This window comes from Thalassophryne amazonica, chromosome 5 (genome assembly GCF_902500255.1).
Source record: "Thalassophryne amazonica chromosome 5, fThaAma1.1, whole genome shotgun sequence".
Classification (NCBI taxonomy): domain Eukaryota; kingdom Metazoa; phylum Chordata; class Actinopteri; order Batrachoidiformes; family Batrachoididae; genus Thalassophryne; species Thalassophryne amazonica.
In genome coordinates, this window is record NC_047107.1 from 23,785,666 (window position 1) to 23,803,264 (window position 17,599).

Genomic DNA, 17,599 nt, shown 5'->3' on the forward strand with positions numbered 1-17,599 from the left:
CTGACTGAGCATGGGTCAAATGGCCATTCGGCGCCTTTCGCCCTCATTCGGCTGCTGGTGTGAGGGCTAGCTTGTTCACCACATTCGGCCAGGTTGCGATGTTGCCAATCATGTCTTGCAGCCCCTCGACCATGGTCCAAATGGTCCGACCTGTGTACAACCTGCTGTACGAATGTTGCGACCACGATCAAATGGCAGTAGGACCTCATCTTGATGCCATTTGATTGGGTTTCCAGCACGAGTGCAACACAAATGTGGAGTGCATGTGCTGTGACTGAATAGTTGTGCCGACTGCTGTACAAGGCGTTTGAGGCGGCTCCGATTTTTCACGACTGCCATGCAAATCCTCCTTCGTGCTCTATTCAGCCTCAATCGTGTTATGTGTGACGGGGTCATAATGAATAAAACTACAGTGATGTTGAAGAAAATCCTTTTTATGACCTTAAAAGAAAAAAAATGATCATATCTATTTTTTCAGATTTGGAACAAACTGGTTTATTGCAGAATCAAGTGTTGACCCATCATGTAAGTATATGGTAAGTTAGCAAAGACAGCTTGAAAAAAATATTTAATGTGTTATGTGACTGGACATATTCTGACCTTGTTACAGGATTTCTGGGCTAAATCTCTCAGCCGCAGGTCCTTGTAAGTCTGTCTTTCTTCTGCCCTGTTTGAGATGAATTTCAAAACACTCTAAACTGTGTATTGTCAAAATTAGTTAACATTATTTACCTTGTGTCTCTGTTACAGATTGCAAAGCAATATTGGCACTGAAGGTGTTTATGAACATAAAGATAATTTGTGTTAATTTGCTTTTAATATAATTTTGCCTCATACAGCTCATTGACACATTAAGTTGATTTGATCCGTTTTTGAGTATTACCTGTCCCACATTTTGTTTCTTTTAGTGAAGTGCTCACCTTTCCAGTCTGCTGATAATCTGTACCTACACTGTTCAGGTATTAAAAAAAGAAAATTAGTGGTTCAATCCTACTCAGTCTGTTAGTAAAAACAAATCTTACAGTACCTTTAAAAAGTACTTATTTCATTTGGTTTTTATATGTTTTTATTGTTTTCTAACAAATCAATTTTTAAAAATTAAGTTTATCATTTTAGCAGGGAAGGATTAGTAATGTCATCAAATCAGAAGTTGTTCATAATACTGTATCACTGAAAGCTGTTTAGTGCTGTATAGTGATACATGTTGTGTAAACTGTTTTTTTTTTTCTGGGATACAGGATGTATAGTATACTATGCAATGTATATTTTGCCTTTGTAGTATATTGCCACCTGGAATGTTTCATTGTGTTGTGTTTGTGTTTTTACAGCTATGGAGAGAAACAATCTGATGAGACTGGCTCAGACTATCCTTTTCACACCAGTTTCCATTCTTGGTCAGAGTTTTGTTGCCATTGCTATTAGTACATAGGCTGAGAAGGTTTAGTCACTTCAGTCACTAAACAGTATTTATAATCCAGCATCAGCATACCAAAACATCCAGAAAAAAGGATGATAATCCATTCTAGAATGGTAGTGATATCCAGGTAACAGTCAATGAAGGATTACACAGGAGTCAAAATTTATAAATGCAAGAATTGTATTGAAAAATATATCACATTGTTTTTTCTGATCATGAAGATGCTGTAATTGCAAGACTGATGAGGACCTCTTTGCAGAGAACCACAAGGAATGACGGTAAAACTGGTTTTATTATCCTAGAGATGGTAATTATCAGTAGTTTGTAACAGTGGACAAAAACATAGTGATAATCTAGACAGAGGTATGGCACACAAGTGATAAGTTCCACACGGCAACAGTCTATGAAAGGAGAGAGCAAAAAGGATTGTCCAAAAGCAGGGTATGGTTGATACACAGACAAATGCTGCAAACAAATCCTTTAAGTGGCAGGTAAAAACTCTGGAGGTCAAAAACAGTGGCAAGGTCAGGAAAGAGGGAATCAAAACATGGCTAAAGCACTGGGAATGAAACGTGAGAAAGCTGGATGGAATCAAATCAAATCAATTTTATTTATATAGCACCAAATCACAACAAACAGTTGACCCAAGGCGCTTTATATTGTAAGGCAAAGCCATACAATAATTACGGAAAAACCCCAACGGTCAAAACGACCCCCTGTGAGCAAGCACTTGGCGACACTGGGAAGGAAAAACTCCCTTTTAACAGGAAAAAACCTCCAGCAGAACCAGGCTCAGGGAGGGGCAGTCTTCTGCTGGGACTGGTTGGGGCTGAGGGAGAGAACCTGGAAAAAGACATGCTGTGGAGGGGAGCAGAGATCAATCACTAATGATTAAATGCAGAGTGGTGCATACAGAGCAAAAAGAGAAAGAAACACCCAGTGCATCATGGGAACCCCCCAGCAGTCTAAGTCTATAGCAGCATAACTAAGGGATGGTTCAGGGTCACCTGATCCAGCCCTAACTATAAGCTTTAGCAAAAAGGAAAGTTTTAAGCCTAATCTTAAAAGTAGAGAGGGTGTCTGTCTCCCTGATCTGATTGGGAGCTGGTTCCACAGGAGAGGAGCCTGAAAGCTGAAGGCTCTGCCTCCCATTCTACTCTTAAAAACCCTAGGAACTACAAGTAAGCCTGCAGTCTGAGAGCGAAGCGCTCTATTGGGGTGATATGGTACTATGAGTCCCTAAGATAAGATGGGACCTGATTATTCAAAACCTTATAAGTAAGAAGAAGAATTTTAATTCTATTCTAGAATTAACAGGAAGCCAATGAAGAGAGGCCAATATGGGTGAAATATGCTCTCTCCTTCTAGTCTCTGTCAGTACTCTAGCTGCAGCATTTTGAATTAACTGAAGGCTTTTCAGGAACTTTTAGGACAACCTGATAATAATGAATTACAATAGTCCAGCCTAGAAGAAATAAATGCATGAATTAGCTTTTCAGCATCACTCTGAGACAAGACCTTTCTAATTTAGAGATATTGCGCAAATGCAAAAAAGCAGTCCTACATATTTGCTTAATATGCGCATTGAAGGACATATCCTGATCAAAAATGACTCCAAGATTTCTCACAGTATTACTAGAGGTCAGGGTAATGCCATCCAGAGTAAGGATCTGGTTAGACACCATGTTTCTAAGATTTGTGGGGCCAAGTACAATAACTTCAGTTTTATCTGAGTTTAAAAGCAGGAAATTAGAGGTCATCCATGTCTTTATGTCTGTAAGACAATCCTGCAGTTTAGCTAATTGGTGTGTGTCCTCTGGCTTCATGGATAGATAAAGCTGGGTATCATCTGCGTAACATTGAAAATTTAAGCAATGCTGTCTAATAATACTGCCTAAGGGAAGCATGTATAAAGTGAATAAAATTTTTCCTAGCACAGAACCTTGTGGAACTCCTTAATTAACCTTAGTCTGTGAAGAAGATTCCCCATTTACATGAACAAATTGTAATCTATTAGAAAAATATGATTCAAACCACCACAGCGCAGTGCCTTTAATACCTATGGCATGCTCTAATCTCTGTAATAAAATTTTATGGTCAACAGCACTGAGGTCTAACAGGACAAGCATAGTGATGAGTCCACTGTCTGAGGCCAAAAGAAGATCATTTGTAACCTTCACTAATGCTGTTTCTGTACTATGATGAATTCTAAAACCTGACTGAAACTCTTCAAATAGACCATTCCTCTGCAGATGATCAGTTAGCTGTTTTACAACTACCCTTTCAAGAATTTTGAGAGATGGAATCTAGACAAACTATAGGCTTTCTGAACATGCTTACATAGACACTAGTCCATTAATGCAGACGTGTGGAGACACAGAAACCAGAATTGAATTTATAAAGAATGAACAAGACACACATCAAATAACAATACCAGGAACAGCCACTGTGGGAGGAAAACACCAAACAACACATGAGAAAACGAGAGCAATTAGAATTTCTGATGTCCGCCAATCTGAATCTGGATCACCTCCAAAATGCAGTGGAGTCTTCCATGCCCTAATATCTATCTGTGGTGCAGATTGGTGAGAATTGTGAAGTCGTTTTGACGTAACCTTCAAAGCCTATATAAAGTGAAACTTGATCCAGGACCTGGATCACCTCCCACAATTTAATGGATTCTCCATGGCCTAATATGTATCTATGGTCAAAATCCATACAGTAGTTTTGACGTAACCTGCTAACAGACAAATAAATAAACGCGATGATTTTATTACGTCCTTGGCAGACGTAATAATCAAACACAGAGATAAAACCAAAGAATACAGACAATGGACCAGAACAAAAAAAGTACAGTTTGGAATATCTGTGACTGCGGTATGGAGAAAAAAATTGCAAAAATACTGACAGAGATCCATTGCAGTTTTCACAGGGGCAAAAATATAAGTTACTGTGAACTTTGTAAAAGGTGATGGAAAATTATCGGTTTGACCTAACAGGATTTAAAAAGTCTGCACCATTTGTTGTGCTTAGTTATCTCATTACATGGCAAAATATGTCATGGAATCCAGTGGACATTGAACTTGTTTGTTTGTTATTTTGCAAACCAAGCATTCAAAACTATTTTAATTCTGTGAGCTCAAACAATTTCTGTCACCTTTTACAAAATTGGGTTACCTTTTTTTTACTCCATAACTCCTTAACTTTCAGTCATAGATCCTCCAATCTAATCCATTTTGTAATCCTTAGAATTAGACAAATAATTGGGTGTTTTGCTATGATGGGAGCGTTTTTTAATTTGACGCTTGTGTTATCCTACATTGACTCCTGCCTGGCTACAGCTACAACTCTGGGACCAGTGTCATGCATTTTGGTGTTGGCCACGGTACACTGAAGCTGGATTGGTAAGTGTTGTAGAGTCACCTTGGTGGTACTAATTAGGTCAAAATTGGATTCAGGCTTACTTTAGACCTGCTCATGTTTTGTTTATGACCTTATCGCTGCTGGAAGGAAATCTTCAGGTCTCGACCTGTTGTGTAATTCTCTGCATACAACTGGCCACACTTTCTGTTAGGAGGTGAAGAGTGAGCGTGTACTGTCTTGAGGAAATACCTCAATCCGACGGCAGCCCAAGTGCAGTGTCGTCCTGGTCCTCACAAGGTCTGTCGGCCCTGCTGCAGCCCCTCTCCAGTGAAGAGGGCTCTCTGGACGGGGGTCTATGCCAAGGCTGCAGGGTGCTGTGTACTTGGGCTGAACAAGAGGTGCTCAGACCTGTTTGGTGTACATAGTCAAGCCTTCAGGCCAGAAGTGGTTTGTGCTTGGCAGAAGTATTCCATGGCAGCACATCACTTCAGCTTTGTTTAAGGGTAATTTTACCAAGAAATTACAAATCTCAGTTTGCAGTCATTCTGCTGATCCAACCAGGAATAAATGATAGTTGTTGATGATATATCTCAGCAACAGTCATACAGCTCATGAAATGACAAATGCCTGGGAATACCACAGTGAATCAACTTTCTGAATGTTTTAACCGCACCACAAAGTCAGTTTAAAGATCCCTCAAGATTTGTTCCTTGACATCATTATTGTGTCATTTTCTACACTGCCATCACTTGCTTCCCATGTAGTGGTGGCTTCAGATCTTTTTTCCTTTGAGTCTCTGTGCAGGCATGATTATTTTGTGGGAGGGCAACAGAATTTGTAGTAAATGTGGGAATATGCATTTTAAGCAAATTTCAAGTACCTACTACAGGGGTGGCCTATTCCTGACACTCTTAGTTGTCTCCCTGCTCCAACACACCTGAATCCAATGAAAGACTCATCAGACTTTTAATGAGCCTTTCATTGGATTCAGGTGTGTTGGAGCAGGGAGACAAACTAAGAGTGTCAGGAAGGTGGCTCTCGAGGACCGAACCTGGCCACCCCTGACCTACTACATACAGCCCCCTCATATAGTGCAGAATAGATAGAATTAAATTCATTATTTAAAAACCATAATAACAATCCTTTTGTTAGTAGCCAAGTGCAAATGTGGAAAAATTATGCAATTTACAAGCAGGAATAATTGAACACTTGCACGGTTAACAAGAAACAACAGAATAAAGGCTGATCTACTTTAGGTGGTGCTGTTCTCTTTCATTCACGATGTTGGTCTTTCACCAGATTTTGATTCCTAAGGCTATTATCTCACTGAAGCGGAACTGGAGTCTGTTCAGTATCTGAAAAACATTTGTTGTTGTTCAGTAACTTTGATAATTTTATTATTACATATTCTGATTATTCAAAATTGGTTCATTCATTCATTCATTCGTCTTCTATCGCTTAGTCCAATTAAGGGTCGCAGGGGGCTGGAGCCTATCCCAGCAGTCATAGGGCGCGAGGCGGGGTACACCCAGGACAGGACGCCAGTCTGTTGCAGGGCCACAAACAGACAAACAAACACAGACACACACACACACACCTAAGGACAATTTCAAAGAGTCCAGTCCACCTAACCCACATTTCTTTGGATGTGGGAGGAAACCGGAGCACCCAGAGGAAACCCACGCAAACACGGGGAGAACATTCAAACTCCACACAGAAAGGCCACCGGAATTGAACCCATGACCTTCTCGCTGTGAGGCAACAGTGCTAACCACCAAGCCACCATGCTGCCCTCAAAATTGGTTCATTTGAATTTATTTCTGTCCATATAGTAAATTCTGCACTTAAGATTCAGAGGTGACAGTAATCCTGATCAGGGCTGTAGAGTAGCATGAACATGCTTATTTGATCACTGTGTAGTGCATAAACCAACATCATGTAAGTGATGTTGATAGGACTGGATCAGTTAGAGATTGTGAGACAGCAACTTAACACCTGTTTTGGTATAAATAAATGATCTGAAGATTTAAAGGCATGACCAACCTCTGTTTAATGTCTATAAAGGAGATCCAGCAGCAGAGAGCAGCCCAGAAGCTGATGCAGGTGTTTAATCAGCTTAAACCATGCGACCTGCACTACTCTCCAAGGTGTGCACGTCTTATCTTATCTGCTTCAATTTGTGTGTCTACAAGCACTAATGTCTTTTGATTCCACCAGGTTTCTCGATGTCTCCCTGATCCTCTGGAATTCAAATGGGCAGTGGCTAACCATTGAGAGAAACATGACTGGTGACTTCAGGAAGTACAACAACAACACAGGGGAAGAGATCACCCCCTGCTGTTTACTTGAAGAAATGCTGCTAGCTTTCTCCCACTGGACCTATGAGTACTCGCACAAAGAGCTACTGGTGCTGGATATGCAAGGTGTGTGTGTGTTTTGCACACCCATGTTTGTAGATGTTAGAAACGATTGTTGGTGATGATTATGAATTTGTATTTATCTTTCTGTTCTGTATTTATTCCCTCCGTTCTGAACAGGAGTGGGTGATGAGCTGACTGATCCCACTGTCATTATGGCTGATAATCAGAGGTAGAGTGACAATTTTCTTAGGTTATATGGCCTACAGATAGAAATGCCTTTCATGTCTGACTTCAAAATATTATATGAAAAATTTGTGAGTGCATGAACTTTACAGCTTTTGATTTTTTTTCTGAAAGGCTGATGGAGGAGTGCCAGTATTCTTGATTTATTTATTATCATTTTGTTCCTAATATAACATGACCCTGTTCATACTATGACCCAGTCCAACATATCTTTGGACACAGACTTTCTGAAAACCAAATCTTTATACAGAAAATGCTTTTATTTGCAAATAATGGTGATCAAAAAACTTTTTACGGGCAGCCCCTCATATCTTTTCCAACCACATACTGTCACACTTCCATTTTTAGGATCTGACTAGTAGTATGTTTAAGATTGTCTTTTTTTTTGTGCTCACTGTCTACAACATCAAACTCTCATGATGTATTTCTTGGTTGCTTGAGAGTTGTATGGTTCCTCTGCTACGTTTATCTTCACAAGTTTAAAGTCTACATCATAACTTGGTATCAGTTAGCTGGATAACTTTTCTGACATTTGAGCTGCTTTCTTTTCAGGATGACCACTGTCTCTCTCCACACTATAAGCACTATAAACTTGTTTGAGGGATGGGACTCATCATGTGGGAATATTCTCTTTTCATGGGTGTTTAATGACACCTACTGTTGACATGTAAGAGCCTAGACCCAATTATACTCAACAAAAATATAAACGCAACACTTTTGGTTTTGCTCCCATTTTGTATGAGATGAACTCAAAGATCTAAAACCTTTTCCACATACACAATATCACCATTTCCCTCAAATATTGTTCACAAACCAGTCTAAATCTGTGATAGTGAGCACTTCTCCTTTGCTGAGATAATCCATCCCACCTCACAGGTGTGCCATATCAAGATGCTGATTAGACACCATGATTAGTGCACAGGTGTGCCTTAGACTGCCCACAATAAAAGGCCACTCTGAAAGGTGCAGTTTTATCACACAGCACAATGCCACAGATGTCACAAGATTTGAGGGAGCGTGCAATTGGCATGCTGACAGCAGGAATATGTCAACCAGAGCTGTTGCTCGTGTATTGAATGTTCATTTCTCTACCATAAGCCGTCTCCAAAGGCGTTTCAGAGAATTTGGCAGTACATCCAACCAGCCTCACAACCGCAGACCACGTGTAACCACACCAGCCCAGGACCTCCACATCCAGCATGTTCACCTCCAAGATCATCTGAGACCAGCCACTCGGACAGCTGCTGAAACAATTGGTTTGCATAACCAAAGAAAATCTGCACAAACTGTCAGAAGGAAGCTCATCTGCATGCTCGTTGTCCTCATTGGGGTCTCGACCTGACTCTAGTTCGTCGTCGTAACCGACTTGAGTGGGCAAATGCTCACATTCGCTGGCGTTTGGCACATTGGAGAGGTGTTCTCTTCACGGATGAATCCCGGTTCACACTGTCCAGGGCAGATGGCAGACAGCGTGTGTGGCGTAGTGTGGGTGAACGGTTTTCTGATGTCAATGTTGTGGATCGAGTGGCGCATGGTGGCAGTGGGGTTATGGTATGGGCAGGCGTCTGTTATGGACGAAGAACAGAGGTGCATTTTATTGATGGCATTTTGAATGCACAGAGATACCGTGACGAGATCCTGAGGCCCATTATTGTGCCATACATCCAAGAACATCACCTCATGTTGCAGCAGGATAATGCACGGCCCCATGTTGCAAGGATCTGTACACAATTCTTGGAAGCTGAAAATGTCCCAGTTCTTGCATGGCCGGCATACTCACCGGACATGTCACCCATTGAGCATGTTTGGGATGCTCTGGACCGGCGTATACGACAGCGTGTACCAGTTCCTGCCAATATCCAGCAACTTCACACAGCCATTGAAGAGGAGTGGACCAACATTCCACAGGCCACAATTGACAACCTGATCAACTCTATGCGAAGGAGATGTGTTGCACTGCATGAGGCAAATGGTGGTCACACCAGATACTGACTGGTATCCCCCAATAAAACAAAACTGCACCTTTCAGAGTGGCCTTTATTGTGGACAGTCTAAGGCACACCTGTGCACTAATCATGGTGTCTAATCAGCATCCTGATATGGCACACCTGTGAGGTGGGATGGATTATCTCAGCAAAGGAGAAGTGCTCACTATCACAGATTTAGACTGGTTTGTGAATAATATTTGAGGGAAATGGTGATATTGTGTATGTGGAAAAAGTTTTAGATCTTTGAGTTCATCTCATACAAAATGTGAGCAAAACCAAAAGTGTTGCGTTTATATTTTTGTTGAGTAATACTGAGATAAACTGACTTCTAATACTGTGCTTTACTGCTTTTGAAAGATGATGACAGTGTTTGGGGTTATATATTTTTTATTCATTCATTTTTCATGCATTCTTATGTGTTTGTGATCCTTGAATTTACCCAGCAGCAAAAAGCGAAAGTGAAACTAATCAGAAGCTGACAGTGTAATCTGATGTGGCCACATCTGAATCAGTACTAAAAGTTATCAGTTGTCTGTAATAAAGATACATTTTTTAGCAGTTTATTGGTTTAGCATCATAGCATCCGATCTGCTCTGTGTCAGCCTGATCCCGTCAGATCTCAGAAGCTAAGCAGTGCGGGACCTGGTTAGTACTTGAATGGGAGACCTCTTTGGAACACCAGCGGCTGTGTGTGTTTCTCCAGGTAAAAGTGGAGTTGCGTCAGGAAGGACATCCGGCGTAAAACTTGTGCCAATTACTAATGCGGAGCTGGCTCTATCCGCTGTGCCGACCCCGAACAAAACCGGGGGCAGCCGAATGAACAACAACGACATTGGTTTAGCATCATAAAAGATAACTTTCCAGTTATCAGATTAATTGTTATCAAAGATAACTTTTTGGTTAGCTGTGCCCACCATTGATTAAGTGTAACTATTTCATTTCTCCATATTTATAAGAATCAAAAAAGGAAAATTGATTTATATGGTAAGTAACTTTTCATGGTGACTCATTTGGTCTACGAAAGACACAAAATTTAAACTTTATACTTCATTCAATTTCTACCTTTTGACACATTGTGAACAAAAATTAAGGCCAAAAACGCAAATGTAGTAGACTGGAAATAATATTACTTGTGTGTCTTGAATAGTTTCAACTGTGCCACACGTCTAGTGTGATATACTAGATACACTGTCATTACGAACGAAAAAGCTGCTGCTTTTTTCACATGCTTTGAACTCTCCGGCTTAAACAACTGAAATACGTCCATTAATGCATTGATTTACATAGTAAATATAATTTCTTACCTGGGACTCATCTGAATAAATAATTCACATAAAGCGTCCTTTTTTTTAATCCAAAACAGTAGTGTCTAAACGTGAAGACAAGTCCTTCTGTACACACAGCTGCGCTGTGAGAGCTCCTCTCCCCCACGAGTCTTGGCGATTAAATTACAGCCACAAAAAATAAAAATAAAATAATGTTAAAATTAGTCCATTTTGTTTTTGTGTTGAGCGGACTCACTCACTGTAACATCCAAAGTGAACTGGAACGGTACTACCCACAATGCTCCCTGCGTCGACCGGCCAATCACATTTTGCGCTTAATGATGACATCAACAGCAAGCAACAGGCAGCCAGTCTGCAACAAACACACAACAGACGGACTAAAATGTTTGATTTTAGGGTTTAAAAATATTTTTTGACCGTTGAACTTTGCTCACTTTACCAGCAAAAAAAAAGTTATAAGACTGAAAGTTATTGGAACTAAATTTATTGGAAGATAATTGGTCCAATGACGGTTTTAAAACTTATCTGAAAAGCTAATCCGCTAGTAAAAATATTAGCTTCAATAATGATCTGTTATCAGATTAGCTGAACTCTGCCCACCGCTGCACTTAATTTGGCAAAGAAAAAATGCTGAAGACAGAAAGTTTTGAAATCAGTTTATTTTTCCTCGAGGCTTTGTGAAATTAGCATTCTCTGGAAAAATGTGTTGATAGGCTCCAATGGCCAGCGGGCTTTCTCATGTGATGCCTTTGAGAAATTATGTAGTTTGTTTTAAAACATGCACCAAAATCAGCATGTAGGTTCCTCTTGGATCTGATGTGATGACCCTGAGTGAAAAAAGGGAGAAGCCAAAGAAACTTACTTTAGTTACTTTAGTTAAAAGTGCTATGTCAATGTGTTTAAAACAAATCTAAATACAGATTATAGTAGGATGGCATCGCATACCCACTGCAGCCTCTGGTTTAGGGTTCAGAAGTCCCTAACTAATCTCAAATATGCGCATATTATAAAAAGATAAAACAAATAGGGCATTTTTTCTTGGCTTGACTGTAATGCAGTTTGGAACTCTTGCAGTGTCACCAGGGGTGAGATGCAGTTTGGTCCTGATAACCTGGGAGATGCTGCCATCAGTGCCTTCCTGCTGAAACACACTTGTAATGATTGCTGCCACAGACTCGGGCTGCCAGGTCAGAAAACACTTGGACCACATCTGTACAATATCGTATGTACAGTATACGTATATATACACTGTAAAACTTACATATGATGGATTCAGGTAGACCACCGAATTTTTTCTGTTAAAATCAAAATCCACTATATGTATCTAACAATATTAGTTACATCAGGAGGCGCAAATGATCTACAGGGAATCCCCAGCACCAATTAGGCTTACGCATTTCCTTGATTAAACACCCGACCTTGAATAAGGACCTGCCTCATTTAATGGCCGGCTCAAAACTTCATCTGAAAAAAATCAACACCTGCCTTAAATAACTGCCGGGCATTATGTGCATTAATAAGATTACATTTAGTGGAGTCACTCTTTTTTTCTAAGTCTGCTACGGAGTGGTACCTGAAAATCCTAAAGCCTGAATTATGCTTCTACAACTCCATATCTCCATGGCCATGCAATGATTATAAAGTTCTCCGTCACGTTGGTGGGTGTCTTAATGTAATTTACTGCAGGAACAGTGGCTTTTTCGGGATCAGTTTGTCCCTCAACGAGCTCCACTTCTTTATACAATTGTCAACCTCCAAACCAACGTTACAGTACATACAATTTCCCTCCATGAATTGCAGGTCTGTGTTGTTTTTAGACTCTGTGTTGTAAAGTTGGTCATACTTGCGGACTTTTCTGCTAAAATGTTCCTCTATTTGATTCATAATTGAAATATAATCAGCGTGCCCACTGCAAAAAGTTTTAAAATATGACAGGAGAGGAAGGGGTCAAACCAGAAAAGTGCAATTACAGTCCTTGTGGTTTCTGTCATTTCGACCTGGCTCTGGAGAGGGTTCACAGCCGCGCAGAGGGATAGGATCTAAAGTGGTTGTCTTTTGTTTGTCACACCTGGGGATATGTGTGAAATTTAACACCATTTTACAGTGTAGGCAGCAAGCAGCATTTTATTAATAATAATCGCTAGCTTTGAATTACACCCTACCTCATTTAGGCTTCGGGTCTGAGCATGGTTAAAAAAATAACGTCTGGGCTTTTCATCAAGGAAATATGGTACCCACTTTTCTCGAATCAGCGAGTGTCAGTGCTGAACTTCATTTCGTACCTCTGTTGCGACTGGGCACGTCCAGACTGCTCTGTCCCAGTACATGCGAGGGGTTTTTAATGGAAATGCATTGCGATGGGGCAGGGTGTTTTGTCCAATGTGAGCGAAAATCTGTGATACATAATCCGTTATATATGCATTTATTACATGGAAAACCATACAAAGGCATTGGGACTTTTTGCTTTTGTCCAGTGAGTGTGAGTATGCGGTTTATATGATGACGGGTTAGGCGAGTTTTACTGTGTGTGTGTGTGTGTGTGTGTATATATATATATATATATATATATACAGTAGTATTCAGAACAATAGTAATGCCATGTGACTAAAAAGATTAATCCAGGTTTTGAGTATATTTCTTATTGTTACATGGGAAACAAGGTACCAGTAGATTCAATAGATTCTCACAAATCCAACAAAACCAAGCATTCATGATATGCACACTCTTAAGGCTATGAAATTGGGCTATTAGTATAAAAAGTAGAAAAGGGGGTGTTCACAGTAATAGTAGCATCTGCTGTTGATGCTACAAGCTCAAAACTATTCTGTTCAAACTGCTTTTTTAGCAATCCTGTGAATCACTAAACTAGTATTTAGTTGTATATCCACAGTTTTTCATGATTTCTTCACATCTGCGAGGCATTCATTTTGTTGGTTTGGAACCAAGATTTTGCTTGGTTACTAGTGTGCTTGGGGTCATTGTTTTGTTGAAACACCCATTTCAAGGGCATATCCTCTTTAGCATAAGGAACATGACCTCTTCAAGTATTTTGACATATCCAAACTAATCCATGATACCTGGTATGCGATATATAGGCTCAACACCATAGTAGGAGAAACATGCCCATATCATGATGCTTGCACCACCATGCTTCACTGTCTTCACTGTGAACTGTGGCTTGAATTCAGAGTTTGGGGGTCGTCTCACAAACTGTCTGCGGCACTTGGACCCAAAAAGAACAATTTTATTCTCATCAGTCCACAAAATATTCCTCCATTTCTCTCCTTCTTTCTTTCTCCATTATTCTCAGGCTTTCAAAGAGAAAAGCATGTTCAACAGGTGCTGGCTTCATCCTTAAATAGGGGACACCTGATTCACACCTTTGTGTTCCACAAAATTGACAAACTCACTGACTGAATGCCACACTACTGTTATTGTGAACACACCCTTTTCTACTTTTTTACTAATAGCCCAATTTCATAGCCTTAAGAGTGTGCATATCATGAATGCTTGGTCTTCTTAGATTTGTGAGAATCTGCTGAATCTACTAGTACCTTGTTTCCCATGTAACAATAAGAAATATACTCAAAACCTGGATTAATCTTTTTAGTCACATAGCACTACTATTATTCTGAACACTACTGTGTGTGTATATATATATATATATATATATATATATATATATATCAGAAGAGAAGAGCAGAAGAGCTGTAACCGCCAAACTGGAAGAGCAGATTCCAGGCACAACATCAGAGGTCTCAGAGGTCAGAGCGCGGTCTTCAGAACAGCTAAGATACTGTGCCAAACCCTCAAAGGACCCGAGGCTGAGGAACAGAAATGTCACCCTCCCCGTGGGGGGTGAGAGGGAGATTTCATATATGTATAATCCGATTTATATTTTTGGACACACACAGGTTGCGTGAGCTGACCTCCGTCAACCACACATATAGTGGTACGCTAAGACTTCCTTCAAGGTTGGCAGGTCAAGACAGAGAGAAGACAGCTGACCATGAACTTTTCTGTTAAAACACTTGAAGTGTTCTTTATTTGTGAATGTGAGATGTGCATTTCATAGAGAATACAAGTTTTTTTCATACTGGTATACGTGTGTTTGTGTGTGTATGTCACTTCAGTGTCGTCACTCAGGAGACCAGCTTTGGCTCTGAGATAAAAAACCCTGACAACTTCAAATGAAGACAACACACACCAACAGCCAGCTAATTAAGCTGCGAGTGTTCGTTTATTTCTATAACAACAGTAGTGTTTGAGGCAGGGGGGTGGGCCCTGCTTTGTGCTTTGTGTTGCGTGGCCTTTGATTACGTATTAATCATCTCTTTGTGCTGGCAATGTGCTGCTGAGACATTAGCTTTGATTAGCTATTAATTAACGTCTCTGAGTAGACACGGTAGCAGCATCTAGAGGATAACTGCTCGGAAAGGAAATACGCTCCAAAACAAACACACAAACATTCAGACACAGTTGTTTTGATATTTCAAAGGTGCGTTGCACTTCTTCTTATGTCCTCTCCAAGATTTTGCCAACAAATCAAACCAAATTATTCATCCCGGATGCGTGGCCGTCCTCCCAGACCTGTCAGTGTTCTCTTTCTTGTGGTAATGACTGCGTATTTGCAGTGACATTTCTCTTACTGATGTTTCTGGTGTTCAGATTTAAGGAGGCGTCCAGACATCTGCGAGAGCAGCAGCAGCAGCAGCAGCAGCAGCGAGGGAGAGCCAACATCAGGGAACGAAGAGTGAGAAGACAAAGAAACTGAGGTGTAATCTTTGACTTGGGAAGTAGGAACAATCACATATGTATCACCATATGTACACATGTTTTCTCCAAACACATCTGGTCTGCCTGATAACTTAGAGGTGTAACGAGGACGGGAGAGGATCAGAGTTTATCATTGACTGAATGTGTGTCAGTGGACACATGAGATTTACTTGATTTCCTACAGAGTTTGTGATGATAATGATGATTATTATTTTAAAATATACTGACTGTCAAGACAATGGTATGCTGGAGGAGTATTGTTTTATCTATTTCAAAAGGGTTGTAAATCATTACACAGAATCCCATCATCACAAGAAATGAATTTTGCAACCTGTTTTAGAAGCTACCTGCACTATTTTACATTTTAATTGTAATCCGTATTTCTCTTGAGGAAATCCCAACAATAAATAAAAAAATTCTTTTTGCATGATTTGTGTGTCTTGCTAAAGTTACAAAAGGTTTCCAGGAATGGTCATTTTTGGCCCAGTGATGTAGACCATGAAGGTTTATTTTTAAGGACGCTTAGAAATGACAATGCTGATGCTCTGAAATGACCCATGCACTGTGAAGGTAGGGCGGACTGAATTTTAGGGGTGACTGTTCAGTTGGCGTCAGTTGCGCCAGCAGGCCTCAGGGTCTATGCAGGACTTCAACCCCTTTCACACAGAAGATGTGTGCATGGTGTACAGGTGGATGGTGTTTACTGGCAGTGAGTGCAGATGTGCACACGCGCCACGTGATTGTTGCACGTGCATGTCATGTGACCACTGTGTGTATGTGTGTGTGTGTGTATGGCATTCAGTCCAGTGGGGTTTAACGTAGCACGTCATCTGCTGCTTCCTGGCCAGTGTTTTCTCAACTTTGTCTTTCTTTTCTTCCATTTTTTTTTTCCTATGAATTTGGAATTTCTGAACAACCTGGTACTTTTCATCCTGTGACACAGATTGTGCGTGGCATGAGCGTGATGTGTGCATGGCCCCAAGCACATTCATGACACAAGCAAATCAGCATAAATAAAGCCTCAGAAAACAATATGCGGCTACGAGCCCCACCCAAGTCACTGTTATAGTGTTATAGAACACTATAACAGTATAAACAGTGGAATTAAGGGACTTGCTGAAAAAAGTAACAAGTGTTGGTAATGTCATTCACTCGATGTGCAAACAGTTTTTTTTAAACCACGTGGGGACTGTGTGAAAGCACAGGAGGGGTTCAAAGATACGTAGGTCTCCGTCCTAATATAGTCATATTAATTTGCGATCCAGCGGGAGATGTGCTTATATATCCCCATCTTCCCCTGTACACCTCATGGAGGCACTGTTGTTCTAACATCTCTTTAGTGGTTTGACACCCCACCCCCCTGGTGGCGGGGACTTACTCATTCCATTCCCCATTGTGTGATGACTAAAAGACTTATCTTAAATTAATATTGTTGGGCTATATGGACATATTTAGACTAATGTTACAATTCTGATAGTAGACTTAATCAGGATAATGTCATAATTATGACATGTCATTTATATGGGAGGTTCAAAGTAGGTCTACTTCACTGTACTGAAATACACAATAAATTACTACAAACATATGTTTGGAAGACATTGCTGATGACTCTCATGCTTCTTCGTGCCCCATCACGAAAAGCGCCCCACTTTCATGATGCATTTTTTTAATTTTACTATTTATAATCCTCCCCCTTCTCCCAACCATAACCATAACATAAGTGTCTCCCTTTCCCTAATCATAACCCCGACTCCCCCATCACCATGCATTTAGTGCCCTGTCACGAAATTATGCTGTGCCCCCCGTCATGAAAAACACCCCATTTTCGTGACAGTATATCACAAACCCATAGATTAATTTATTTTTCCTAATGTCATCATGAACTGCCGTGAGACTGGGTTGATCTGACCGACTCAGAAACTTTTTACCTAAGAAAAAACTCAAGACAAAATTGGTGAGTGTAGGAAGCTCTCTTACATCACTCATATGCACCATTTCTGAATGAATTATGTGTTTGATGTAGTAGTTTGATGTAGAAGTGCATGAAACTGCTTGTATGACATTAAAATGCTTTTATTGTGGCGCACATTCAGGAAAAGGAGATAACAGCGACAGATTTACACATCTCACTGACTGCCTGGAAGAACAGACACATTAAAACTGTTC

The 17,599-nt window shown here is 40.4% G+C and overlaps 1 protein-coding gene across 1 annotated transcript in view; it reads left to right on the forward strand.

The window, feature by feature from the left end:
- The window catches only part of trpm6 (transient receptor potential cation channel, subfamily M, member 6), a 97,554-nt gene extending 81,714 nt beyond the window's left edge, over nucleotides 1-15,840 (forward strand). The window contains 13 exon segments of the mRNA XM_034169798.1: nucleotides 479-525; nucleotides 611-645; nucleotides 751-776; nucleotides 909-959; nucleotides 1,329-1,400; nucleotides 5,003-5,202; nucleotides 5,204-5,246; nucleotides 5,249-5,283; nucleotides 6,845-6,927; nucleotides 6,998-7,203; nucleotides 7,318-7,369; nucleotides 11,732-11,844; nucleotides 15,326-15,840. Coding sequence (XP_034025689.1) covers nucleotides 479-525; nucleotides 611-645; nucleotides 751-776; nucleotides 909-959; nucleotides 1,329-1,400; nucleotides 5,003-5,202; nucleotides 5,204-5,246; nucleotides 5,249-5,283; nucleotides 6,845-6,927; nucleotides 6,998-7,203; nucleotides 7,318-7,369; nucleotides 11,732-11,844; nucleotides 15,326-15,414 — 1,052 coding nt within the window. The 3' untranslated portion in view covers nucleotides 15,415-15,840.
- Nucleotides 15,841-17,599: the final 1,759 nt, after the last annotated feature.